We start from the raw sequence: 22,597 nt of genomic DNA, 5'->3' as shown, positions 1-22,597 counted from the left end.
AGTATGAAACTGTCAGAAAGCACATCATAACGGGGCTACATCAGGTGACAGTTGAATACTCTTCACATCCAGGAAACAGTGTTGCACTCGTTTGTGGCCACATCCTCCCTCTCTTTCTCTCTGTCTTCCCCCTCCTTTTCTTTCACTCTCACTCTCTCTACTTCCCTGCTATCTAGCTCTTTCACTTGCTCCCTCTCTTTTTCCCCTCTCTATTCCTCTCTTTTCCCCCTCTCTATTTCTCTCTTTTCCCCCTCTCTCTTCTTCTCTTTTCCCCTCTCTCTCTTCCTCTCTTTTCCCCTCTCTCTCTTCCTCTCTTTTCCCCTCTCTCTCTTTCTCTCTTTTCCCCTCTCTCTTCCTCTCTTTTCCCCTCTCTCTCTTCCTCTCTTTCCCCCTCTCTCTCTTCCTCTCTTTTCCCCTCTATCTCTTCCTCTCTTTTCCCCTCTCTCTCTTCCTCTCTTTTCCCCTCTCTCTCTTCCTCTCTTTTCCCCTCTCTCTCTTCCTCTCTTTTCCCCTCTCTCTCTTCCTCTCTTTTCCCCTCTCTCTCTTCCTCTCTTTTCCCCTCTCTCTCTTCCTCTCTTTTCCCCTCTCTCTTCTTCTCTTTTCCCCTCTCTCTCTTCCTCTCTTTTCCCCTCTCTCTCTTCCTCTCTTTTCCCCTCTCTCGCTTCCTCTCTTTCCCCCTCTCTCTCTTCCTCTCTTTTCCCCTCTCTCTCTTCCTCTCGTTTCCCCTCTCTCTCTTCCTCTCTTTTCCCCCTTTCTCTTCTTCTCTTTTCCCCTCTCTCTCTTCCTCTCTTTTGCTCTCCCGCTCTTTCTTTATTTTCCTGTCACAACATGAGGAAATGGGACAGTGATATGAAAAGATGGCATGTAAATTGTGCGAGGCTTCAGTTGCCCAAGCCGTCACACAAACAAACACACACACTCTCCTCCTGGAGAGAGATTTGCATGGGTAGGCTTTGTGTGGGTGACTCACCTTTCTCTCATTCTAAATACACACATGCTCACCCTTTCTCTCTCTCTCTCTCTCTCTCTCTCTCTCTCGCTCTCTCTCTCTCTCTCTCTCTCTCTCTCTCTCTCTCTCTTTTGCAAAAACCACAGACAAACACTGGCACATACACTCTCTCCCTCTCTCTCTTTAACCTCTCTCTCTCGATCTCTCTCTCTCTCTCTCTCTCTCTCTGTGTCTCTCTCTAAACTGTAGCCACAGCCACTTCCCCAGTGCTAACAGTTGGTCAGGCAGAGGGCAGGTGGGGTGGCTGAGTAAAGCCACAATACCAGATTAAACGAAAACAAAACAACGCCACAAAAAGAGAGTCGCTCACTCTGAGGATCACGTGACCGTCCTCGCCCAATGGGCTTGAGCCCTGGCTCTTTTTTCCTCGAGGGGAACAGTTGAAGCCGCCGCTGGGGTTAGGAGAGACCGACCGTGGTCCAACCACTCGACCACAAACCAGAGCTGTGACCAGACAGGAGACGGCTACAATCACCGCCGGAGAGAGGTGAGAGACCGACCGTGGTCCAACCACTCGACCACAAACCAGAGCTGTGACCAGACAGGAGACGACTACAATCACCGCCGGAGAGAGGTGAGAGGAGGGAGAGAGAAAGAGCTAGAAACAGGTAAAGAAAGACAGTGAAAGAGAGAGAAGAGTAAGGAGGATAAGTGAGAAAGAGAAAGAGAGAAGGGAGAGTAAGGTGTGTGTGTGTGTGAGAGAGAGAAAGAGAGAGAGAGAGAGAGAGAGAGAGGGAGAGAGAGAGAGATTGGCTAGGTTGGATTACAGCGTGTGACTCAGCCAGAGGTTAGTGATCCTCTGAAACCACAGGGAGAGACTACCTCACCACCTCTCATCCCAGGATCAGGCCACCTCTGGAGGGTAAGAGCCCTTAAACCGCAGCCTCCTCCACTCAGCGGACACCAGCCCTGGTCCTAGAGAACTACAGAGTGTATGTAATGCTTCTCTTCCAGTTCAGCACTAACACATCTGATTCAGCTGATCAACTAATCATCAAGACCTTGGATGGTTGAATCAGCTGTGTTATTGCTGGACTGGAACAAATGTAGCTCTCTCTCAAGGAGTTGGTGCATACCACCACCATAACTCCTCAGGGATCCAGGGCTTTGGGGTCCCTGAGCTCTGTTCTTTACCCAGGAGGAGAGCACCTTCCCTGCATCGCCAACCTGGGGTGACCTGGGGGTCAGGAATGGGGAGTGTTTTGTGTTTTTGAGTTTGCTGTGCATTCATAAAGCAGTTTTCATCTCTACATAACAGTTACACAGTTCCATCAAGATGTTGTCTGTATTGATGTTGATCTGTATTGATGTTGATCTTTATTGATGTTTTCTGTATTGATGTTGATCTGTGGATGAGAGAACTTTAACTGACTCTCTCTGACCCTGTGGCCTGTGTGTGTTTGCATGTCAGGAATCAGTTTTGAAACCCCCCCCCCCACATCCAAATAAAGAAGAGGAAGGAGGAACGGACGAGAACATCGGAGCACTGGACATAGCAGAGAACCGTGTGTTCCAGAAGTGAGGTAGCGTTGCTAGGACTTTTACCGGGCGCGTTGCCATGGCATCAAACAGCATCTTTGAATCCATGTCATCCTACCAGCCATGCTTCATCAGGGGTGAGTGCAGACGTACAGTAGATGTGTGTATCAATTTTGTGGTATCCAATTGGTAGTTACAGTCTTGTCTCATCGCTGCAACTCCTGTACGGACTCGGGAGAGGCGAAGGTCGAGAGCCATGCGTCTTCCGAAACACAACCCAACCAACCTGCACTGCTTCTTGACACAATGCATATCCAACCCGGAAGCCAGCCGTTCACCTGGCGACCTGGTCAGCGTACACTGCGCCCGGCCCGCCACAGGAGTCGCTAGTGCGCGATGAGACAAGGACATCCCTGCCGGCCAAACCCTCCCTACTGGTTGCTATTTTACTGTAGTTTTTACATCTTGTGGCTGGATCTGAAAACCACAGATCTGAGGGCTAGTATGTTGTTTTATCTGGTGAGCCTATGAGCTGTAATACAACACACCCCTCAGACTATTGGAACGTCTCTACCACACAGCACTTTCTACTGTTGCAGCTGATCTCTGGGTAAGCTTGATGGGCGCCAACTCTTTACCACAAAGAACCACATGAACCACTCCTGTACCGTGAACTATATTTGAGATGTGCGGTTTATGGTGTCGACTGTGTGTATCAGGGTTGGGGGGCTTTGTAATTGTGTTGAGTCAAAAAATATTGAGTAGTGAGGAGAAGAGATAGGAGGGGAAGGAAGAGGGAGGAGAGAGGAGGGAGGAGAGAAGATGCATTCCTTTCTGCTGTGTAAGTCAACACTCACCATCTCCAGACACTGCAGCTGTCCCACGTAGTGTGTGTGTGTGTGCGTGCGTGTGTGTGTGTGTGTGTGTGTGTGTGTGTGTGTGTGTGTGTGTGTGTGTGTGTGTGTGTGTGTGTGTGTGTGTGTGTGTGTGTGTGTGTGTGTGTGTGTGTGTGTGTGTGTGTGTGTGGGTGTGCGTGCATGCGATTGAATGCGCATGTTCAGCTTTTTTGGCAAAAACTGATTTTAGAAACTTGCAGTTGTGACTTTCTTTTTTCCATTATCCTCATTCCTGTTTGGAGCTCACCTCACCTCGGCTCACTTATGTTTTCTCGTCAGAGCAGTTAGTGAACGAGAGCATATGTCATATATCTACCTCCTCTACAGAAATGAGAAACAGTAGGGACAGTGGGTGACAAAGGACGAGGTGAGAGAAAAGGAGGTGACAAGCTCTTGCCTTATGGCCCAAAACATCTCTGTTAGCTGAGGAAAAGTTAGCTCTGACATCAACATGGCGTCAAGGCAGGTAACTGAGTGAGCAGCCACTTTGTTGTAGTCTATTTCTGAGAAAGAGCTCGAGATGGGATCCTGAGTTTCCTGCCGCCTTTGTGTGTGTGTGTGTGTGTGTGTGTGTGTGTGTGTGTGTGTGTGTGTGTGTGTGTGTGTGTGTGTGTGTGTGTGTGTGTGTGTGTGTGTGTGTGTGCTAAGCTTCTCTGTGTAGAAGTTGTCAGTTAGCACAGGAAGTGTATCTGCAGGACCCGATGCATGTTCACACACAGGAATATGCCTAAGTGTGTAATAACTTTCTCAGACAGAGATGTGAAAAGACGATGAAGAATCCAGTGATAGCCTCCCGGGTGGCGCAGTGGTTAAGGGCGCTGTACTGCAGCGCCAGCTGTGCCATCAGAGTCCCTGGGTTTGCGCCCAGGCTCTGTCGTAACCGGCCGCGACTGGGAGGTCCGTGGGGCGACGCACAATTGGCCTAGCGTCGTCCGGGTTAGGGAGGGATTGGTCGGTAGGGATCTCCTTGTCTCATCGCGCACCAGCGACTCCTGTGGCGGGCCGGGCGCAGTGCGCGCTAGCCAAGATTGCCAGGTGCACGGTGTAGCCTCCGACACATTGGTGCGGCTGGCTTCCGGGTTGGATGCGCGCTGTGTTAAGAAGCTGTACGGCTGGTTTGGTTGTGTATCGGAGGAGGCATGACATTCAGCCTTCGTCTCTCCCGAGCCCGTACGGGAGTTGTAGCAATGAGACAAGATAGTAGCTACTACAACAATTGGATACTACGAAATTGGGGAGAAAAAAGGGGGTAAAATTCAAAAAAAATAAATAAAAAAGAATCCAGTGGTTCCCACCAGTGTGTTGTGGTATTTGTTTTTATTTGTGTGCGTCTTTCTCTGTCTTTCTCTGTAAGTCAACACTCACCATCTCCAGACACTGCAGCTGTCCCACGTAGTGTGTGTGTGTGTGCGTGCGTGTGTGTGTGTGTGTGTGTGTGTGTGTGTGTGTGTGTGTGTGTGTGTGTGTGTGTGTGTGTGTGTGTGTGTGTGTGTGTGTGTGTGTGTGTGTGTGTGTGTGTGTGTGTGTGTGTGTGTGTGTGTGTGTGTACCCACATAAAAAAAATACCGGTTATGGAAAATGTGCTCTTTTAGTATTTCACCAGTAGGTTTCCTGAAGGAGAAAACTTACACTTCTGTGTCAAAGATAAGAAAACAAAAACACCATAGTAAACACTACATTACACTACAAACTACATAAACACTACATTAATAGTATGTACTACAGTTTTCTTTTAATACAGTATTTAAACTATAGTTAACTGTAAATACTACAGTATACTACAGTAAAAACTACGGTAAAGTCCGCAAAAACACTACAGTGAATTCTATTGTATTTGTTTGTGTGTGTGTGTGTGTGTGTGTGTGTGTGTGTGTGTGTGTGTGTGTGTGTGTGTGTGTGTGTGTGTGTGTAATCACTGTGGGGTCAGTTAGACTTCAGTCAGGGTCTAATCTCTCTCTTGTCTCAGTCTCACACCATCAAGGTTTTGTCCTGAAAGATAAAACGTGTTCTATGGAGACAGACAGATAAACTCTCCTGACTTCACTAAAAGTCACAACTTTCGTTTCCTACTCCGTTCCCTACTCACACAAACACCAAAACCTGGTACTGGATGTTCTTAACATCGCTCCTCATTTCAGCCTGACCTTTGACCTTCCTCTCTCTCTCTCCTCCTCTTCTCCTCTCCATTCATTCTCACACCATAACTCAACTTGTTTTTCAGTTTTTATGTCACCCAACTTGGGACTAAATTGACATTCTGCCTACTTCCACTTGCCTCGCCTCCTCTCCATCCATTCCGTCTCTCCGTCCTCCCTCCTTTCCCACTTGTTCATGCACCATATTTCTCTATGTGGTCTGGATCAAACTCATAGTTTTGAAGGTTGTTTTGCTGCTTTTCTGTCACCCAACGAGGGGCGATTTACGCCTCGCAACCCCTTGACCCTGGCTTCTCTCTGGGTCTCTCGGCCCGCGACCTGCCTGCCAGGCCCTGATACACACACACACTCACTCATACTCTCTCACACACCTCGGCGAGGGGTCTGTCCAGGCTTGATTGTGGTTATCAGGGGCCTCCAGGACCAGCAGGAGGAAACAGAGCGAGAGGAGAACTGGGGTCTGCTACATACTGATTCACGTATACAGGGGATGCTCTCACACACACCCACACACACACGCACACGCACACAGTGCAGCACAGTACATGTCATGCTCTGTCTCAAGAGCATAGTGACACATCCAAGAATACACACACACCCATACATCTCTCTGTTATGACAGGTGTGTGTATGGGGGCACATGGAGAGAGGGGTGGCAGAGAGGATATGGGTGATGGAGAGAGGCAGGCCAGATATGCTGGGTTCTAAGAGAGATGTGTTTGAGGGGGAGGCGAGGGATGTAGGGGGGTGGATGGGATTGAACCTTGTCCCTTGAAAAGGGCAAACAGAGCCCCCCTTCCTTCTCGTGCTTATTTACTCATTATGTGTTTTAGCATGCGTGTGTGAAATTGTAGGTGTGAGGCCATGTACTTTGCATGTCTGTGTTTGTGTGTCTCTATTGAGTGTCCTGTCCCTGTGGCCCCCAATGGGTCTCTGTGTTTGTGTGTCTCTATTGAGTGTCCTGTCCCTGTGGCCCCCAATGGGTCTCTGTGTTTGTGTGTCTCTATTGAGTGTCCTGTCCTTGTGGCCCCCAATGGGTCTCTGTGTTTATAGTAGAGTACCTCTACAGAACTGGTCCCTGTACAGCCCTGCTGGGTTACCACTTCCCCAGGCCTAGAGACCCAGCCATGGCTCTATGTGTTTGGCCAGACCGACCGAGGCAGAGGCCTCTGTTTTTCAATTCGAAAAATCTGCCTGTGGAGTCATGGAAATGGAACCAAATACCCACCAATCAGGAATCGCTACACTTGTATTGATTCCGATAGTTATGCAAACAGCTGCAGTAAAGGTATTGATAGAATGGTTCTCCACAGAGTCCGCCTGAGTCCTACAGTATCTATGGTCTTGGGACTGTGGCTGGAGGCAGGGTTATTGAGCAGTTCTGGACAAACAGACAGACAGAGAGACAGACCGTCCACTATCGAGCGTCAGTGTCCAGGCCAAGGTATTGACCACTGCCTCTCTCGCTGAACAAGGGTACATTAAGACACCGGAGCAGAGATGAACGTGGTGCCCTTACCTCTGCTGTGCTGTCTGATGGAAGAGACTTAGGGACAGGCACCTGGTCGGATTGGCCTGTGTGTGTGTGTGTGTGTGTGTGTGTGTGTGTGTGTGTGTGTGTGTGTGTGTGTGTGTGTGTGTGTGTGTGTGTGTGTGTGTGTGTGTGTGTGTGTGTGTGTGTGTGTGTGTGTGTGTGTGTGTGTGTGTGTGTGTGTGTGTGTGTGTGTGTGTGTGTGTGTGCAGAGATGAACGTGGAGCCATTACTAGTAGATGCTATCCGATAGACACTGTCCTGTAGTGTGTGTGTGTGCAGAGATGAACATGGAGCCATTACTAGTAGAAGCTATCCGATAGACACTGTCCTGTAGTAGACAGAAGAAAGGAAATAGAAATAGAGGGATTGAGTCCAGTGGTGGACAAAGTACCCAACTGTCATAGTTGAGTAAAAGTAAAGATACCTTAAATGACTCAAGTAAAAGTAAGTCACCCAGTAAAATTCTCCTTGAGTAAAAGTCTGAAAGTATTTAGTTTAAAATATAATTAAGCATCAAAAGTCAAAGTAAAACTATGTCAAATGCCTTATATTAAGCAAACCAGAAGGCACAATTGTATATTTGTATTTTTATTGACGGATAGCCAGGGGCCAGGGGCCAGAGGCCAGGGGCCAGGGGCCAGGGGCACACTTCAACACTCAGACATAATTTACAAACAAAGCATTTGTGTTTAGTGAGTCCGCCAGATCAGAGGCAGTAGGGATGACCAAGGATGTTCGGTTGATAAGTGTGTGAATTGGACCATTTTCCTGTCAAAATGTAACGAGTACTTTTGAGTGTCAGGGAAAATGTATGGAGTAAACAGTATATACATATTTAGGAATGTAGTGAAGGAAAAGTAAAACATTTGTCAAAAATATAAATAGTAAAGTACAGATACCCCCCAAAACTACTTAAGTAGTACTTTAAAGTATTTTTACTTAAGGACTTTACACAGAAGTATTGAGTCTATATGAAACAGAAGACTTGAGTCTATATGAAACAGAGGGATGGAGTCTATATAAAACAGAATGTGTGAGTCTATATGAAACAGAGGGATTGAGTCTATATGAAACAGAGGGATTGAGTCTATATGAAACAGAGGGATTGAGTCTATGTGAAACTGAAGGATTGAGTCTATATGAAACAGAGGGATTTAGTTTAAATGAAACAGAGGGATTGAGTCTATATAAAACAGAATGTGTAAGTCTATATGAAACAGAGGGATTGAGTCTATATAAAACAGAGGGATTGAGTCTATGTGAAACTGAGGGATTGAGTCTATGTAAAACTGAGGGATTGAGTCAATATGAAACAGAGGGATTGAGTCTATATAAAACAGAGGGTTTGAGTCTATATGAAACAGAGGGGTTGAGTCTATATAAAACAGAGGGTTTGAGTCTATATGAAACAGAGGGATTGAGTCTATATGAAACAGAGGGATTGAGTCTATATAAAACAGAATGTGTGAGTCTATATGAAACAGAGGGTTTGAGTCTATATGAAACAGAGGGATTGAGTCTATATGAAACATAGGGATTGGGTCTATATGAAACAGAGGGATTGAGTCTATGTGAAACAGAGGGATTGAGTCTATATAAAACAGAATGTGTGAGTCTATATGAAACAGAGGGATTGAGTCTATATAAAACAGAATGTGTGGGTCTATATGAAACAGAGGGATTGAGTCTATATAAAACAGAGGGTTTGAGTCTATATGAAACAGAGGGATTGAGTCTATATGAAACAGAGGGATTGAGTCTATATGAAACAGAGGGATTGAGTCTATATGAAACAGAGGGATTGAGACTATATGAAACAGAGGGATTGAGTCTATATGAAACAGAGGGATTGAGTCTATATAAAACAGAGGGATTGAGTCTATATGAAACAGAGGGATTGAGTCTATATGAAACAGAGGGATTGAGACTATATGAAACAAAGGGATTGAGTCTATATGAAACAGAGTGATTGAGTCTATATGAAACAGAGGGATTGAGTCTATATAAAACAGAGGGATTGAGTCTATATAAAACAGAATGTGTGAGTCTATATGAAACAGAGTGATTGAGTCTATATGAAACACAAATGTGTGAGTCTATATGAAACAGAGGGATTGAGTCTATATGAAACAGAGGGATTGAGTCTATATAAAACAGAATGTGTGGGTCTATATGAAACAGAGGGATTGAGTCTATATAAAACAGAGGGTTTGAGTCTATATGAAACAGAGGGATTGAGTCTATATGAAACAGAGGGATTGAGACTATATGAAACAGAGGGATTGAGTCTATATAAAACAGAGGAATTGAGTCTATATAAAACAGAGGGATTGAGTCTATATAAAACAGAGGGTTTGAGTCTATATGAAACAGAGGGATTGAGTCTATATGAAACATAGGGATTGGGTCTATATGAAACAGAGGGATTGAGTCTATGTGAAACAGAGGGATTGAGTCTATATAAAACAGAATGTGTGAGTCTATATGAAACAGAGGGATTGAGTCTATATAAAACAGAATGTGTGGGTCTATATGAAACAGAGGGATTGAGTCTATATAAAACAGAGGGTTTGAGTCTATATGAAACAGAGGGATTGAGTCTATATGAAACAGAGGGATTGAGTCTATATGAAACAGAGGGATTGAGTCTATATGAAACAGAGGGATTGAGACTATATGAAACAGAGGGATTGAGTCTATATGAAACAGAGGGATTGAGTCTATATAAAACAGAGGGATTGAGTCTATATGAAACAGAGGGATTGAGTCTATATGAAACAGAGGGATTGAGACTATATGAAACAAAGGGATTGAGTCTATATAAAACAGAGGAATTGAGTCTATATAAAACAGAGGGATTGAGTCTATATAAAACAGAATGTGTGAGTCTATATGAAACAGAGTGATTGAGTCTATATGAAACACAAATGTGTGAGTCTATATGAAACAGAGGGATTGAGTCTATATGAAACAGAGGGATTGAGTCTATATAAAACAGAATGTGTGGGTCTATATGAAACAGAGGGATTGAGTCTATATAAAACAGAGGGTTTGAGTCTATATGAAACAGAGGGATTGAGTCTATATGAAACAGAGGGATTGAGACTATATGAAACAGAGGGATTGAGTCTATATAAAACAGAGGAATTGAGTCTATATAAAACAGAGGGATTGAGTCTATATAAAACAGAATGTGTGAGTCTATATGAAACAGAGTGATTGAGTCTATATGAAACACAAATGTGTGAGTCTATATGAAACAGAGGGATTGAGTCTATATAAAACAGAGGGATTGAGTCTATATAAAACAGGTATGAGTCTATATGAAACAGAGGGATTGAGTCTATATAAAACACAAATGTGTGAGTCTATATGAAACAGAGGGATTGAGTCTATATAAAACAGAATGTGTGAGTCTATATGAAACAGAGGGATTGTGTCTATGTGAAACAGAGTGGTTCAGTCTATATAAAACAGAATGTGTGAGTCTATATGAAACAGAGGGATTGAGTCTATATAAAACAGAATGTGTGAGTCTATATGAAACAGAGGGATTGAGTCTATGTGAAACAGAGGGATTGAGTCTATATGAAACAGAATGTGTGGGTCTATATGAAACAGAGGGATTGAGTCTATATAAAACAGAATGTGTGAGTCTATATGAAACAGAGGGATTGAGTCTATATAAAACAGAGGGTTTGAGTCTATATGAAACAGAGGGATTGAGTCTATATAAAACAGAATGTGTGAGTCTATATGAAACATAGGGATTGAGTCTATATAAAACAGAATGTGTGAGTCTATATGAAACAGAGGGATTGTGTCTATGTGAAACAGAGGGATTGAGTCTATATGAAACAGAGGGGTTCAGTCTATATAAAACAGAGGGGTTCAGTCTATATAAAACAGGTATGAGTCTATATAAAACAGAGGAATTGAGTCTTTATGAAACAGAGTGGTTCAGTCTATATAAAACAGAATGTGTGAGTCTATATGAAACAGAGGGATTGTGTCTATGTGAAACAGAGTGGTTCAGTCTATATAAAACAGGTATGAGTCTATATAAAACAGAGGGGTTCAGTCTATATAAAACAGGTATGAGTCTATATAAAACAGAGGGGTTGAGTCTATATGAAACAGAGGGGTTCAGTCTATATAAAACAGAGGGGTTCAGTCTATATAAAACAGGTATGAGTCTATATAAAACAGAGGGGTTCAGTCTATATAAAACAGGTATGAGTCTATATAAAACAGAGGGGTTGAGTCTATATGAAACAGAGGGGTTCAGTCTATATGAAACAGAGGGGTTGAGTCTATATAAAACAGGTCTATATGAAACAGAGGGGTTCAGTCTATATAAAACAGAGGGGTTGAGTCTATATGAAACAGGTATGAGTCTATATGAAACAGAGGGGTTCAGTCTATATAAAACAGGTATGAGTCTATATGAAACAGAGGAATTTAATCTATATAAAACAGGTATGAGTCTATATGAAACAGAGGAATTTAATCTATTTAAAACAGGTATGAGTCTATATAAAACAGAGGGGTTCAGTCTATATGAAACAGAGGGGTTGAGTCTATATGAAACAGAGGAATTTAATATATTTAAAACAGGTATGAGTCTATATGAAACAGAGGGGTTCAGTCTATATAAAACAGGTATGAGTCTATATGAAACAGAGGAATTTAATCTATATAAAACAGGTATGAGTCTATATAAAACAGGTATGAGTCTATATGAAACAGAGGAATTTAATCTATTTAAAACAGGTATGAGTCTATATAAAACAGGTATGAGTCTATATGAAACAGAGGAATTTAATCTATTTAAAACAGGTATGAGTCTATATAAAACAGGTATGAGTCTATATGAAACAGAGGAATTTAATCTATTTAAAACAGGTATGAGTCTATATAAAACAGAGGGGTTCAGTCTATATAAAACAGAGGGGTTCAGTCTATATGAAACAGAGGGGTTCAGTCTATATAAAACAGAGGGGTTCAGTCTATATAAAACAGGTATGAGTCTATATGAAACAGAGGAATTTAATCTATATAAAACAGGTATGAGTCTATATGAAACAGAGGGGTTCAGTCTATATAAAACAGAGGGGTTGAGTCTATATAAAACAGGTATGAGTCTATATGAAACAGAGGAATTGAGTCTATATAAAACAGAGCACTTCTTACTGATGCCTTTGTAATAGAAAGCCAAGCAAAGGCGACAGTGGCAAGGATAAACTCTCTCTGCAGTTATTGCTGTTGAAAATAGTTAGGAGGTTGGTGCAAGTGTGGTGGGGGGGTTGGGGGATTGTGTGTGTGTGTGTGTGTGTGTGTGTGTGTGTGTGTGTGTGTGTGTGTGTGTGTGTGTGTGTGTGTGTGTGTGTGTGTGTGTGTGTGTGTGTGTGTGTGTGTGTGTGTGTGTGTGTGTGTGTGTGGAGTGGGTGGGGGGTTGTTTCCGTAACATTGTGAAACCACAGAGTGTGTTTGGTGGGGCTGATAAGTAAAGATGCAGTCAGACTTTACCCTCCTCCTCTCTCCCCCCTCCTCCTCTCTATCTCTCTCCTCCTCTCTATCTCCCTCCTCCTATCCCTCCTCCTCTCTCTTCCTGTTGCCAGACATTATGGTGTGAGGGGTGAAAAATAACGGTATCCGTCAGTCTGTCTGTACACTCACATTAACTCTCTCTGTTTTTCTCTCTCTCTCTCTCTCACACACACACACACACACACACACACACACACACACACACACACACACACACACACACACACACACACACACACACACACACACACACACACACACACACACACACACACTAAGGGCTTTATTCAATGCGTATCACGGAAGTTCTGCGTTATAGCGTGATAGAAATTTAAAGGAAATGTTCCAGCGTTAGCAGTGACAGCATTCATGGTAAACGCTGCATATGGTAAATTCCCTTCACATTTCTATTGGGCAGTCTGTAAGGCTTCAGCGATCCAGATTGAATAGAACCCTAACACTCTGTGGTGCTGTGGTAGTAAATGTCACGTTCTGACCTAGTTATTTTATTATGTCTTTGTTTTAGTATGGTCAGGGCGTGAGTTGGGTGGGTTGTCTATGTTCCTTTTTCTATGTTTTGGGATTTCTGTGTTTGGCCTGGTATGGTTCTCAATCAGAGGCAGCTGTTTATCGTTGTCCCTGATTGAGAACCATATTTAGGTAGCCTGGTTTCACTTTAGAGTTGTGGTTGATTAATTTCCGTGTTAGTGTTTGTTACCACACGGGACCGTTTCGTTTGTTTTACTTTGTTATTTTGTATTTGTGTAGTGTTCAGTTTGTCTTATTAAAATTGACACATACCATGCTGCAAATTGGTCCGACCTCTCTTACTCCTCATCAGAGGAAGACGGCGAACGTTACAGTAAAGCTGTGGGTAATAGAGCCCTAACACTCTGTGGTAGTAAAGCTGTGGGTAATAGAGCCCTAACACTCTGTGGTAGTAAAGCTGTGGGTAATAGAGCCCTAACACTCTGTGGTAGTAAAGCTGTGGGTAATAGAGCCCTAACACTCTGTGGTAGTAAAGCTGTGGGTAATAGAGCCCTAACACTCTGTGGTAGTAAAGCTGTGGGTAATAGAGCCCTAACACTCTGTGGTACTGTGGTAGTAAAGCTGTGGGTAATAGAGCCCTAACACTCTGTGGTAGTAAAGCTGTGGGTAATAGAGCCCTAACACTCTGTGGTAGTAAAGCTGTGGGTAATAGAGCCCTAACACTCTGTGGTAGTAAAGCTGTGGGTAATAGAGCCCTAACACTCTGTGGTAGTAAAGCTGTGGGTAATAGAGCCCTAACACTCTGTGGTAGTAAAGCTGTGGGTAATAGAGCCCTAACACTCTGTGGTAGTAAAGCTGTGGGTAATAGAGCCCTAACACTCTGTGGTACTGTGGTAGTAAAGCTGTGGGTAATAGAGCCCTAACACTCTGTGGTAGTAAATCTGTGGGTAATAGAGCCCTAACACTCTGTGGTAGTAAAGCTGTGGGTAATAGAGCCCTAACACTCTGTGGTAGTAAAGCTGTGGGTAATAGAGCCCTAACACTCTGTGGTGCTGTGGTAGTAAAGCTGTGGGTAATAGAGCCCTAACACTCTGTGGTGCTGTGGTAGTAAAGCTGTGGGTAATAGAGCCCTAACACTCTGTGGTAGTAAAGCTGTGGGTAATAGAGCCCTAACACTCTGTGGTGCTGTGGTAGTAAAGCTGTGGGTAATAGAGCCCTAACACTCTGTGGTGCTGTGGTAGTAAAGCTGTGGGTAATAGAGTCCTAACACTCTGTGGTGCTGTGGTAGTAAAGCTGTAGGTAATAGAGTCCTAACACTCTGTGGTGCTGTGGTAGTAAAGCTGTAGGTAATAGAGCCCTAACCCTCTGTGGTGCTGTGGTAGTAAAGCTGTGGGTAACAGAGCCCTAACACTCTGTGGTAGTAAAGTTGTGGGTAATAGAGCCCTAACACTCTGTGGTAGTAAAGCTGTGGATAATAGAGCCCTAACACTCTGTGGTGCTGTGGTAGTAAAGTTGTATGCAATAGAGCCCTAACACTCTGTGGTGCTGTGGTAGTAAAGCTGTAGGTAATAGAGCCCTAACACTCTGTGGTGCTGTGGTAGTAAAGCTGTGGGTAATAGAGCCCTAACACTCTGTGGCACTGTGGTAGTAAAGCTGTAGGTAATAGAGTCCTAACACTCTGTGGTGCTGTGGTAGTAAAGCTGTAGGTAATAGAGCCCTAACACTCTGTGGTGCTGTGGTAGTAAAGCTGTGGGTAATAGAGTCCTATCACTCTGTGGTAGTAAAGCTGTGGGTAATAGAGCCCTAACACTCTGTGGTGCTGTGGTCGTAAAGCTGTGGGTAATAGAGCCCTAACACTCTGTGGTGCTGTGGTAGTAAAGCTGTAGGTAATAGAGCCCTAACACTCTGTAGTGCTGTGGTAGTAAAGCTGTAGGCAATAGAGCCCTAACACTCTGTGGTGCTGTGGTAGAAAAGCTCTGGCTAATAGCGCCCTAACACTATGTGGTGCTGTGGTAGGAAAGCTGTGGGTAATAGAGCCCTAACACTCTGTGGTAGGAAAGCTGTGGGTAAAGCAGTTCTGTGTGTATCAGCAGTAGTAGACAGACGGTGGTGACATAGAGAGGTGACTGTGGCTAACCAGAATGGCTAACCCATATTCAAAACAGACGGCTCACTCTGTCTATCTTTCTGTTCTCTCTCACACACTAGCATAGTACACGCACACACACACACACACACACACACACACACACACACACACACACACACACACACACACACACACACACACACACACACACACACACACACACACACACACACACACACACACACACACACACACACACAACAGAGCACTTTCACAGAGCTGTTTCCTGAGATGTCCTTTGACTGTGTGTGTGTGTATTACGTCCTTGTCTCCTAACGGCTCCTTACACACACAGCTGCTCTGCTTCCTTCCCCTTCACTGTCTCCTCTATCTGGTCACCATTACAGCAAGGACAGCAACACTATTCAATACAGGCACTAGGGCACTCACAAAGAGGGTCGCCCAACAGACGGACATCACTTTGTGTTTGTGTGAGGAAGATAATGTACAGCACAGTGAGTCATTGTAACCCATAGTGAGGCATTATGAGAACACACAAAACACTGCTTTACATTTTCTAAGCTGCTAATGAAGAGATCTGGCCTCTCCCTCTTGCTTGCTCTCTCTATCTCTGTCTATCTCAATATGTGTCTCACTCTTTCTGTCTGTCTCTATCTCTCTCTCGCTCTCTCTCTCTCTCTCCTGTCCCTGGAAATCTATTTGTCAGACAAATGATTCAGATGTAGATAAGTTCAAAGTCACGTACACACACACATTCTCACACCCATGCATACCGTGCATCTGTGCTTCGTCCTCTTCTGGATCATGGTTCATTGAGGACTAGTAACTCTGTGATAGGCCCAACAGCAATACTCTAGCTCAGTGGGCTAACACGCTCATAAATCTAGCGGATGACCAAGCTTCTATACCCGGTCAGTCACATGTCAACCATATGCCATGTCTGATGTAACTATGTGTAAGTGAACGCGGCCCTGGGTTAGGGTTCGTATCTGGGCCAGCCACAGTGACTTGGTTTTATATGTCTGTCTGACTGACGATGTCTGCTAGAGTAATTAGGTGTTGTGATTTAGCTCTTCGTGATTCTGCTACACACACACACACACACACACACACACACACACACACACACACACACACACACACACACACACACACACACACACACACACACACACACACACACACACACACACACCACACGCATCAGGGTAGTTTAGGTCCACCTGTTTCTGCGCTGTCATCTGCACGCCGAGCATACTCTGTGAGCTATGCTTAATCACACACACATGATTTAGCTCTTCGTGATTCTGCTACACACACACACACACACACACACACACACACACACACACACACACACACACACACACACACACACACACACACACACACACACACACACACACACACACACACACACACACACACACACACACACACACACACACACACACACACACACAAACACACACTATGTTTAGTCCCAGCGCCGGACATACAAACACACCAATAAATGCATGCTGAGATACACAAGCATAGACATACTGGTAGACACATAGACATACATACTAACTCACTGTCACAGACTTGCAGACATGGACAAACACATACACACACTCTGACCTCAGTCGCCCTACTATCTGGCTACAGTAAAATCACAAGTACTTCCTCTATTCCATTTCTACTCCTTTTCTCCTCTCTGTCTCTCCCTGTCTCTCTCTCTCTCCGTCTCTGTCTCTCTCTGTCTCTCTCTCTTTCGCTCTCTGTCTCTCTCTCTGTCTCTCTCTCTCCCTGTCTCTCTCTCTGTCTCTCTCTCTGTCTCTCTCTCTCTGTCTCTCTCTGTCTCTCTCTCTCTGTGTCTCTCTCTCTCTCTGTCTCTGTCTTTCTCTCCGTCTCTGTCTCTCTCTGTCTCTCTCTCTGTCTCTCTCTCTCCGTCTCTCTCTCTCTCTATCTCTCTCTATCTCTCTATGTCTCTCTCTCTCTGTCTCTCTCTATTTCTGTCTCTTTCACTCTCTCTGTCTCTCTCTCTCTCTGTCTGTCTCACACATGTACGCACACAATCAAGCGCGGACAGACACACACTTCCTCCTAGTCTTTTCTCTCTCCCTGGTGTTAATGTGTTAGTATGTCTGTGAGGGAACAGGCTTGTCTTTGTTACCCAGAACTAATGGGGATTTCCACCTAACATAGTGTGTGTGCATGCGTGCGTGGGTGCATGTGTACCCCTAGGCCCTTCATGTAAATATGAAAGGGTTGTGTAGGTGTTGGCAATATGGCTAAACTTCCAACTAGCTCATCAGAGGGCAAAATGTAACCCGAAACATATATTAATACCTATCCAGTCCTTTCAGATCTAAGAGGAGTGCCTGGGGCTAGGGTCTAGGGGTCAATTTGGAATGGGGCATTGGACTACTACTCGTTCTCAGCACTTGGCTATTTCCCCAGCTGTGAACTCTAGGCCCGGATGAAGCCTGGGAGTAGAGTAGAGGCTGACTGCCCTAAGCCCCTCTCTCTCCCATGGCCCCTCCTGCGTCTGCCCCCCTCCCTCTCCCCTTGGGAGTCTGGGCCATGTGGTGAGCTGGCCCTACATCAGACAACCGGCCCAGGCGTTTGATCCCCCTCCTCCCTCCTCCCTCCATCCCCTCCCCTCCTCCTCCTCCGCTCCCTCGCTCCGCATCCGACGAACAGGAAGAGCAGCTCTAATAAAGTCCCTTCATTTCCTCTCCTCTTTTTCATCTCTCCATCCTCCTCCCTTTCTTCCTCCTCCTCCCTCCGTCTGTTTAATCACTCTTGCCTTTTGTTTTGTCGTTTTTATATTATTCTCTCCTTGTCTTGTTTTCATCTCCTCCTCCTCCGTTTCATTCACTCTGTTCTCTCTCTCTCTCCCTCGCTCTCCTTCCCCCTCTCTCTGGGGATTTCTCTCTGGCTTCGGGTTAGGTGTTAGTATGTGTTTGTGTTAGAATGTGTTTTAAGGGGAGCCAGTCCATTGGTTAGCCGTCCTATATTCTGTATGTCATGGTGAAGTGGTCCTGTATGTCTCCCCACAGCACCCGGTCCCTCAGCCCCCTGGTGGGGTAACCCACTCAGCCCCTGTATGGCCACCACTGCAGTCAATACTAGGCCCAGTGTGGGTACTGCAGAACATATCAAATTTGAATGGTCACATGCTTTGTAAACAACAGGTGTAGACTAACAGTACAATGCTTACTTACCAACAATGCAGTATACAATTGTTTTTAAATGCAACACAAGGAATAAATACACAATGTGTAACAATAACATGGCTATATACACAGGGTACCAGTGCCAAGTTGAAGTGCTGGGGTACGATGTAATTGAGGTAGATATGTACATATAGGCAGGGATAAAGAGATCTTGCCTCCCATCATAGTGAGCTTCATCCATGAGAAACAGCTTTTTACTGGGGCTAGTGGCTACAACAGGATACTAGGGACTGAATGCACCTTCCTGAACGCTCAATGCCAAAGTTAGCCGCTAAAGTACAACCAGAAGGAATGAGAATCATCTCTAATTGTGTCTCCATTCCTTCTATCTATTTAACTATTCATTTATTCCCCTCCTCTTTCTCGCTCCCTTCTTTTCGGTACACCTCCTCTCTGATGGTGATGGTCGGGGACGTGTTAGTGCATCCTAGCATGCGAAAAACGCCACGACTTTCCCGTGATGCTTTGCTTCTCGGGCGACATCGCCACCTTCCATGCGAGAAACCGCGACAGGAAATGCCCATTTAGCTGTCGATAGAATGCCGGGGTGCCGTGGGGTTCAGTCCATTGGCCCGACCACAGAGTCCCACAGAGTACCCCCCGTGTTCCTCGGTAATGGACCGACCGAGAACCACCACGGCCCAATGGGACCAGTCCACCGTGCCTGCCACCCCAGTCCCCAAAACACTGTGGTTAACAAAGTAAGGACATACACGCACTCACACACACTCCACCGAGTCCCCTTCCCAGTGTGGTTAACGAAGTAACCATGCAAAGTGTGTGTGAGAGAACCCCTCCCATCCCTCCCATCCTTCGCTACTGCACTCATCCATTTGTTCTGTCCATCCAGTGACTCGACTGGTCATTTATTTATCAGTTCGTTGACGCTTCGCTCCGAGTGTGTCGTGGTGTGGAGGGAAAGAGAGGCCTTGGTTCCATTTACTGAACCAGCTCTTCTTCTTCATTTAGCAATGGGCCTTCATCCTCCTGGGGTACTGTTAAGACCGGAGGGGTGGGAGGTGAGGGTGGATCTTTTCAGCTGATTTAGGGGGGAGGAGGGTCCCCTTTGTGTCTTTCTGTCTGCCTTCCTCCATCACTGTCTCTGTCATAAGGGATTTTGGCCGTGTGAGTCATTACTTGATTTTGATTTTGTGGCTGACTGATGACTGATGTATTGACCAGTGTCCTCTCTCCTCTGTCTCTTGCTGGGGGGAAAAGGCCAGCCTGACCCCTATTAAAATGTCCAGCTACCCCCCCCCCCCCCTACCCCCATTCAACATCCTAGTTTGGGTCACCCAGATAATTACAGCCCCTAATGATATCCCAGAGTTGTGTTATTAGCCAATCACTCAACCTATTTTAAAAATTTTTTTAATAATAATAATATTAAATTGAACCTTTATTTTTATTTATTTATTTTTTTGAATTTTACCCCTTTTTCTCCCCAATTTCGTGGTATCCAATTGTTTTTTAGTAGCTACTATCTTGTCTCATCGCTACAACTCCCGTCCTCCGATACACAACCCAACCAAGCCGCGCTGGGAAGCCAGCAGCACCAATGTGTCGGAGGAAACACCGTGCACCTGGCAACCTTGGTTAGCGCGCACTGCGCCCGGCCCGCCACAGGAGTTGCTGGTGCGCGATGAGATAAGGATAAGGCCAAGCCCTCCCTAACCCAGACGACGCTAGGCCAATTGTGTCGCCCCACGGACCTCCCGGTCGCGGCCGGTTACGACAGAGCGCAAACCCAATTGAACCTTTATTTAACTAGGAAAGTCCGTTAAGAACAAATTTTTATTTACAATGACAGCCTACCGTGGAACAGTGGGTTAACTGCCTTGTTCAGGGGCAGAATGACAGATTTTTACCATGTCAACTCGGGGATTAGATCCAGCAACCTTTCGGTTACTGACCCTACGCTCTAACCACTAGGCTACCTGCCTACGTGGGGCAACCTAATCACGTTTAACCCAGAACTAAAGTATTGCGTAATTGGTCAGCTGCTCGATTAAGTTCTAGGTCCATACTTGTTAAGAGAAGCGATGAAGAGATGCTAGAAGGAGGAGCTCCACCATCTCTCTTTGCAAGTTACGCAAGTCTCCTCCCCTTCCGAAATTCGAAAGATGCTAACACCTGTGAAATCGTGATTTGTCCAAATAAACAGTGACGAAAAAACCCAAACACCGGAGCTACTGCTGACAGATTCTACGGTACCAGTTCTATTTACATTGGTCTGTCCACGAGAGATTAGGGGAAACCCTACCACTTGGGAAACCTACCACTTGGCAACCCCACCAGTGAGGGTTGTGAGAATGGGCCTGCCATGCTGCCATATATATGAGTCCCTCTGACTCTGGATCCATCTCAATAGTATAGATATGAGTCCCTCTGACTCTGGATCCATCTCAATAGTATAGATATGAGTCCCTCTGACTCTGCATCAATCTCAATAGTATAGATATGAGTCCCTCTGACTCTGCATCCATCTCAATAGTATAGATATGAGTCCCTCTGACTCTGCATCCATCTCAATAGTATAGATATGAGTCCCTCGGACTCTGGATCCATCTCAATAGTATAGATATGAGTCCCTCTGACTCTGCATTAATCTCAATAGTATAGATATGAGTCCCTCTGACTCTGGATCCATCTCAATAGTATAGATATGAGTCCCTCTGACTCTGGATCCATTTCAATAGTTTAAAGTAGCTTCTTCTCTTTGTCTCCTTTCCCTTTGTCTGCTCCGACCTTAAATACCTGTACAAGGGTTAACGTGTTGCTTTCACATTGCCAATGTTTTCAGATTAGTGCAGGTTAAGGATGAGAGTCCATTTTGGACTATCAAGGTACAGCCATCCGTCCCCATCTCTCTGTCTCTGTCTGTTGACAAGCCTGTGACTCATTTCTAAAGAGACCATCTGTTAGTTCCAACCACCAGGACCCAGTCCCAACCACAGCAGACGCAGTCCCAACCACCAGGACCCAGATTAGACTGCAGGCTTACCTCAGACACTCACACTGATCACTGACCAACTGTCAGTTGGCTAATGATGGACATGTTGTTTGAGTCAGTTTGAGTTTTTCTGTTGAGTCAGAGGGGCAACCTAATGTAAATCACTTCCAGGACTGTACAGTGGCTGCTTCTCCTCACTTCTGGACTCGTGCTCCTGGTTCTCGTTTCCTCTGGGATCTCCTCCTCCAATCCCTCTCTCATCCCTCTCTTCCTGCCCCGAGGCCAAGGCTCATCCCTCCATCAGGACACCATGCACCTTTACTGCCCATCCATTCTTTTATCCATCCATCCATCCTTTTATCCATCCATCCATCCATCCTCTCCTCTTTCTATTGATCCTTCTATGCGTCCATATCATTGGATGGTAGATGAAAACTTTCCATAGTTTACAGATCAATATATCACATTTTATTCAGGAAGCACTTTAAAAAAATAAGTAACCCGGGCCGAAATCACAAAAGAAGAAGCAGACTTGTTCAAAATGTGCTGAAATAAAGACATGAAAATAAACACACCACTCATAGTCCCAGTCTCTTCTGTTGATCACATGGAATAGTGTCCTTTTTCACAGGTGATTAAACTAGTCAGTGTGTGTGTGTGTGTGTGCGTGTCTGTCTATGTGTGTGTGTGTGTGCGTGTCTGTCTATGTGTGTGTGTGTGTGTGTGTGTGTCTATGTGTGTGTGTCTATGTGTGTGTGTGTGCGTGTCTGTCTATGTGTGTGTGTGTGTGTGTGTGTGTGTCTATGTGTGTGTGTGTGTGTGTGTGTGTGTGTGTGTGTGTCTGTCTATGTGTGTGTGTGTGTGTGTGTGTCTATGTGTGTGTGTGTGCGTGTCTGTCTATGTGTGTGTGTGTGTGTGTGTGTGTGTGTGTGTGTGTGTGTGTGTGTGTGTGTGTGTGTGTGTGTGTGTGTGTGTGTTTGTTTTCCTGCATCACTGCACCTGCTCATCCATTCAAACTGCACTAAACGCTGCCTGAGGCAGATCCCCGTAGCTCTCTCTCTCTCCCCTCTCCTGTCTCCCTCCCTCAATCCTTCCATCCCTCTCTCCTTCCATCTCTCTCTCCCCTCTCCTGTCTCCCTCCCTCCCTCCTTCCATCCCTCTCTCCTTCCATCCCTCTCTCCCCTCTCCTGTCTCCCT

The 22,597-nt window shown here is 45.2% G+C and overlaps 1 protein-coding gene across 5 annotated transcripts in view; it reads left to right on the top strand.

Moving 5' to 3' along the window:
* Positions 1-1,093: 1,093 nt before the first annotated feature.
* LOC110495653 (runt-related transcription factor 1) overlaps positions 1,094-22,597 on the top strand; it is a 53,882-nt gene continuing 32,378 nt past the window's right edge. Inside the window, exons 1-2 of one of the 5 annotated variants that reach the window (XM_090207872.1) lie at positions 1,094-1,583; positions 2,421-2,625. In XM_090207872.1, coding sequence (XP_090063998.1) covers positions 2,568-2,625 — 58 coding nt within the window. In that variant the 5' untranslated portion in view covers positions 1,094-1,583; positions 2,421-2,567. Of the gene's footprint in view, positions 1,872-2,420; positions 2,626-22,597 lie in introns of all 5 variants that reach the window. The other 4 variants (XM_090207874.1, XM_036951989.2, XM_090207873.1 and 1 more) reach the window with 4 other exon arrangements.

Source organism: Oncorhynchus mykiss, chromosome 18 (genome assembly GCF_057628025.1).
Source record: "Oncorhynchus mykiss isolate SJ-2025 chromosome 18, ASM5762802v1, whole genome shotgun sequence".
Classification (NCBI taxonomy): domain Eukaryota; kingdom Metazoa; phylum Chordata; class Actinopteri; order Salmoniformes; family Salmonidae; genus Oncorhynchus; species Oncorhynchus mykiss.
This window is presented reverse-complemented; position numbering and strand designations above follow the sequence as displayed.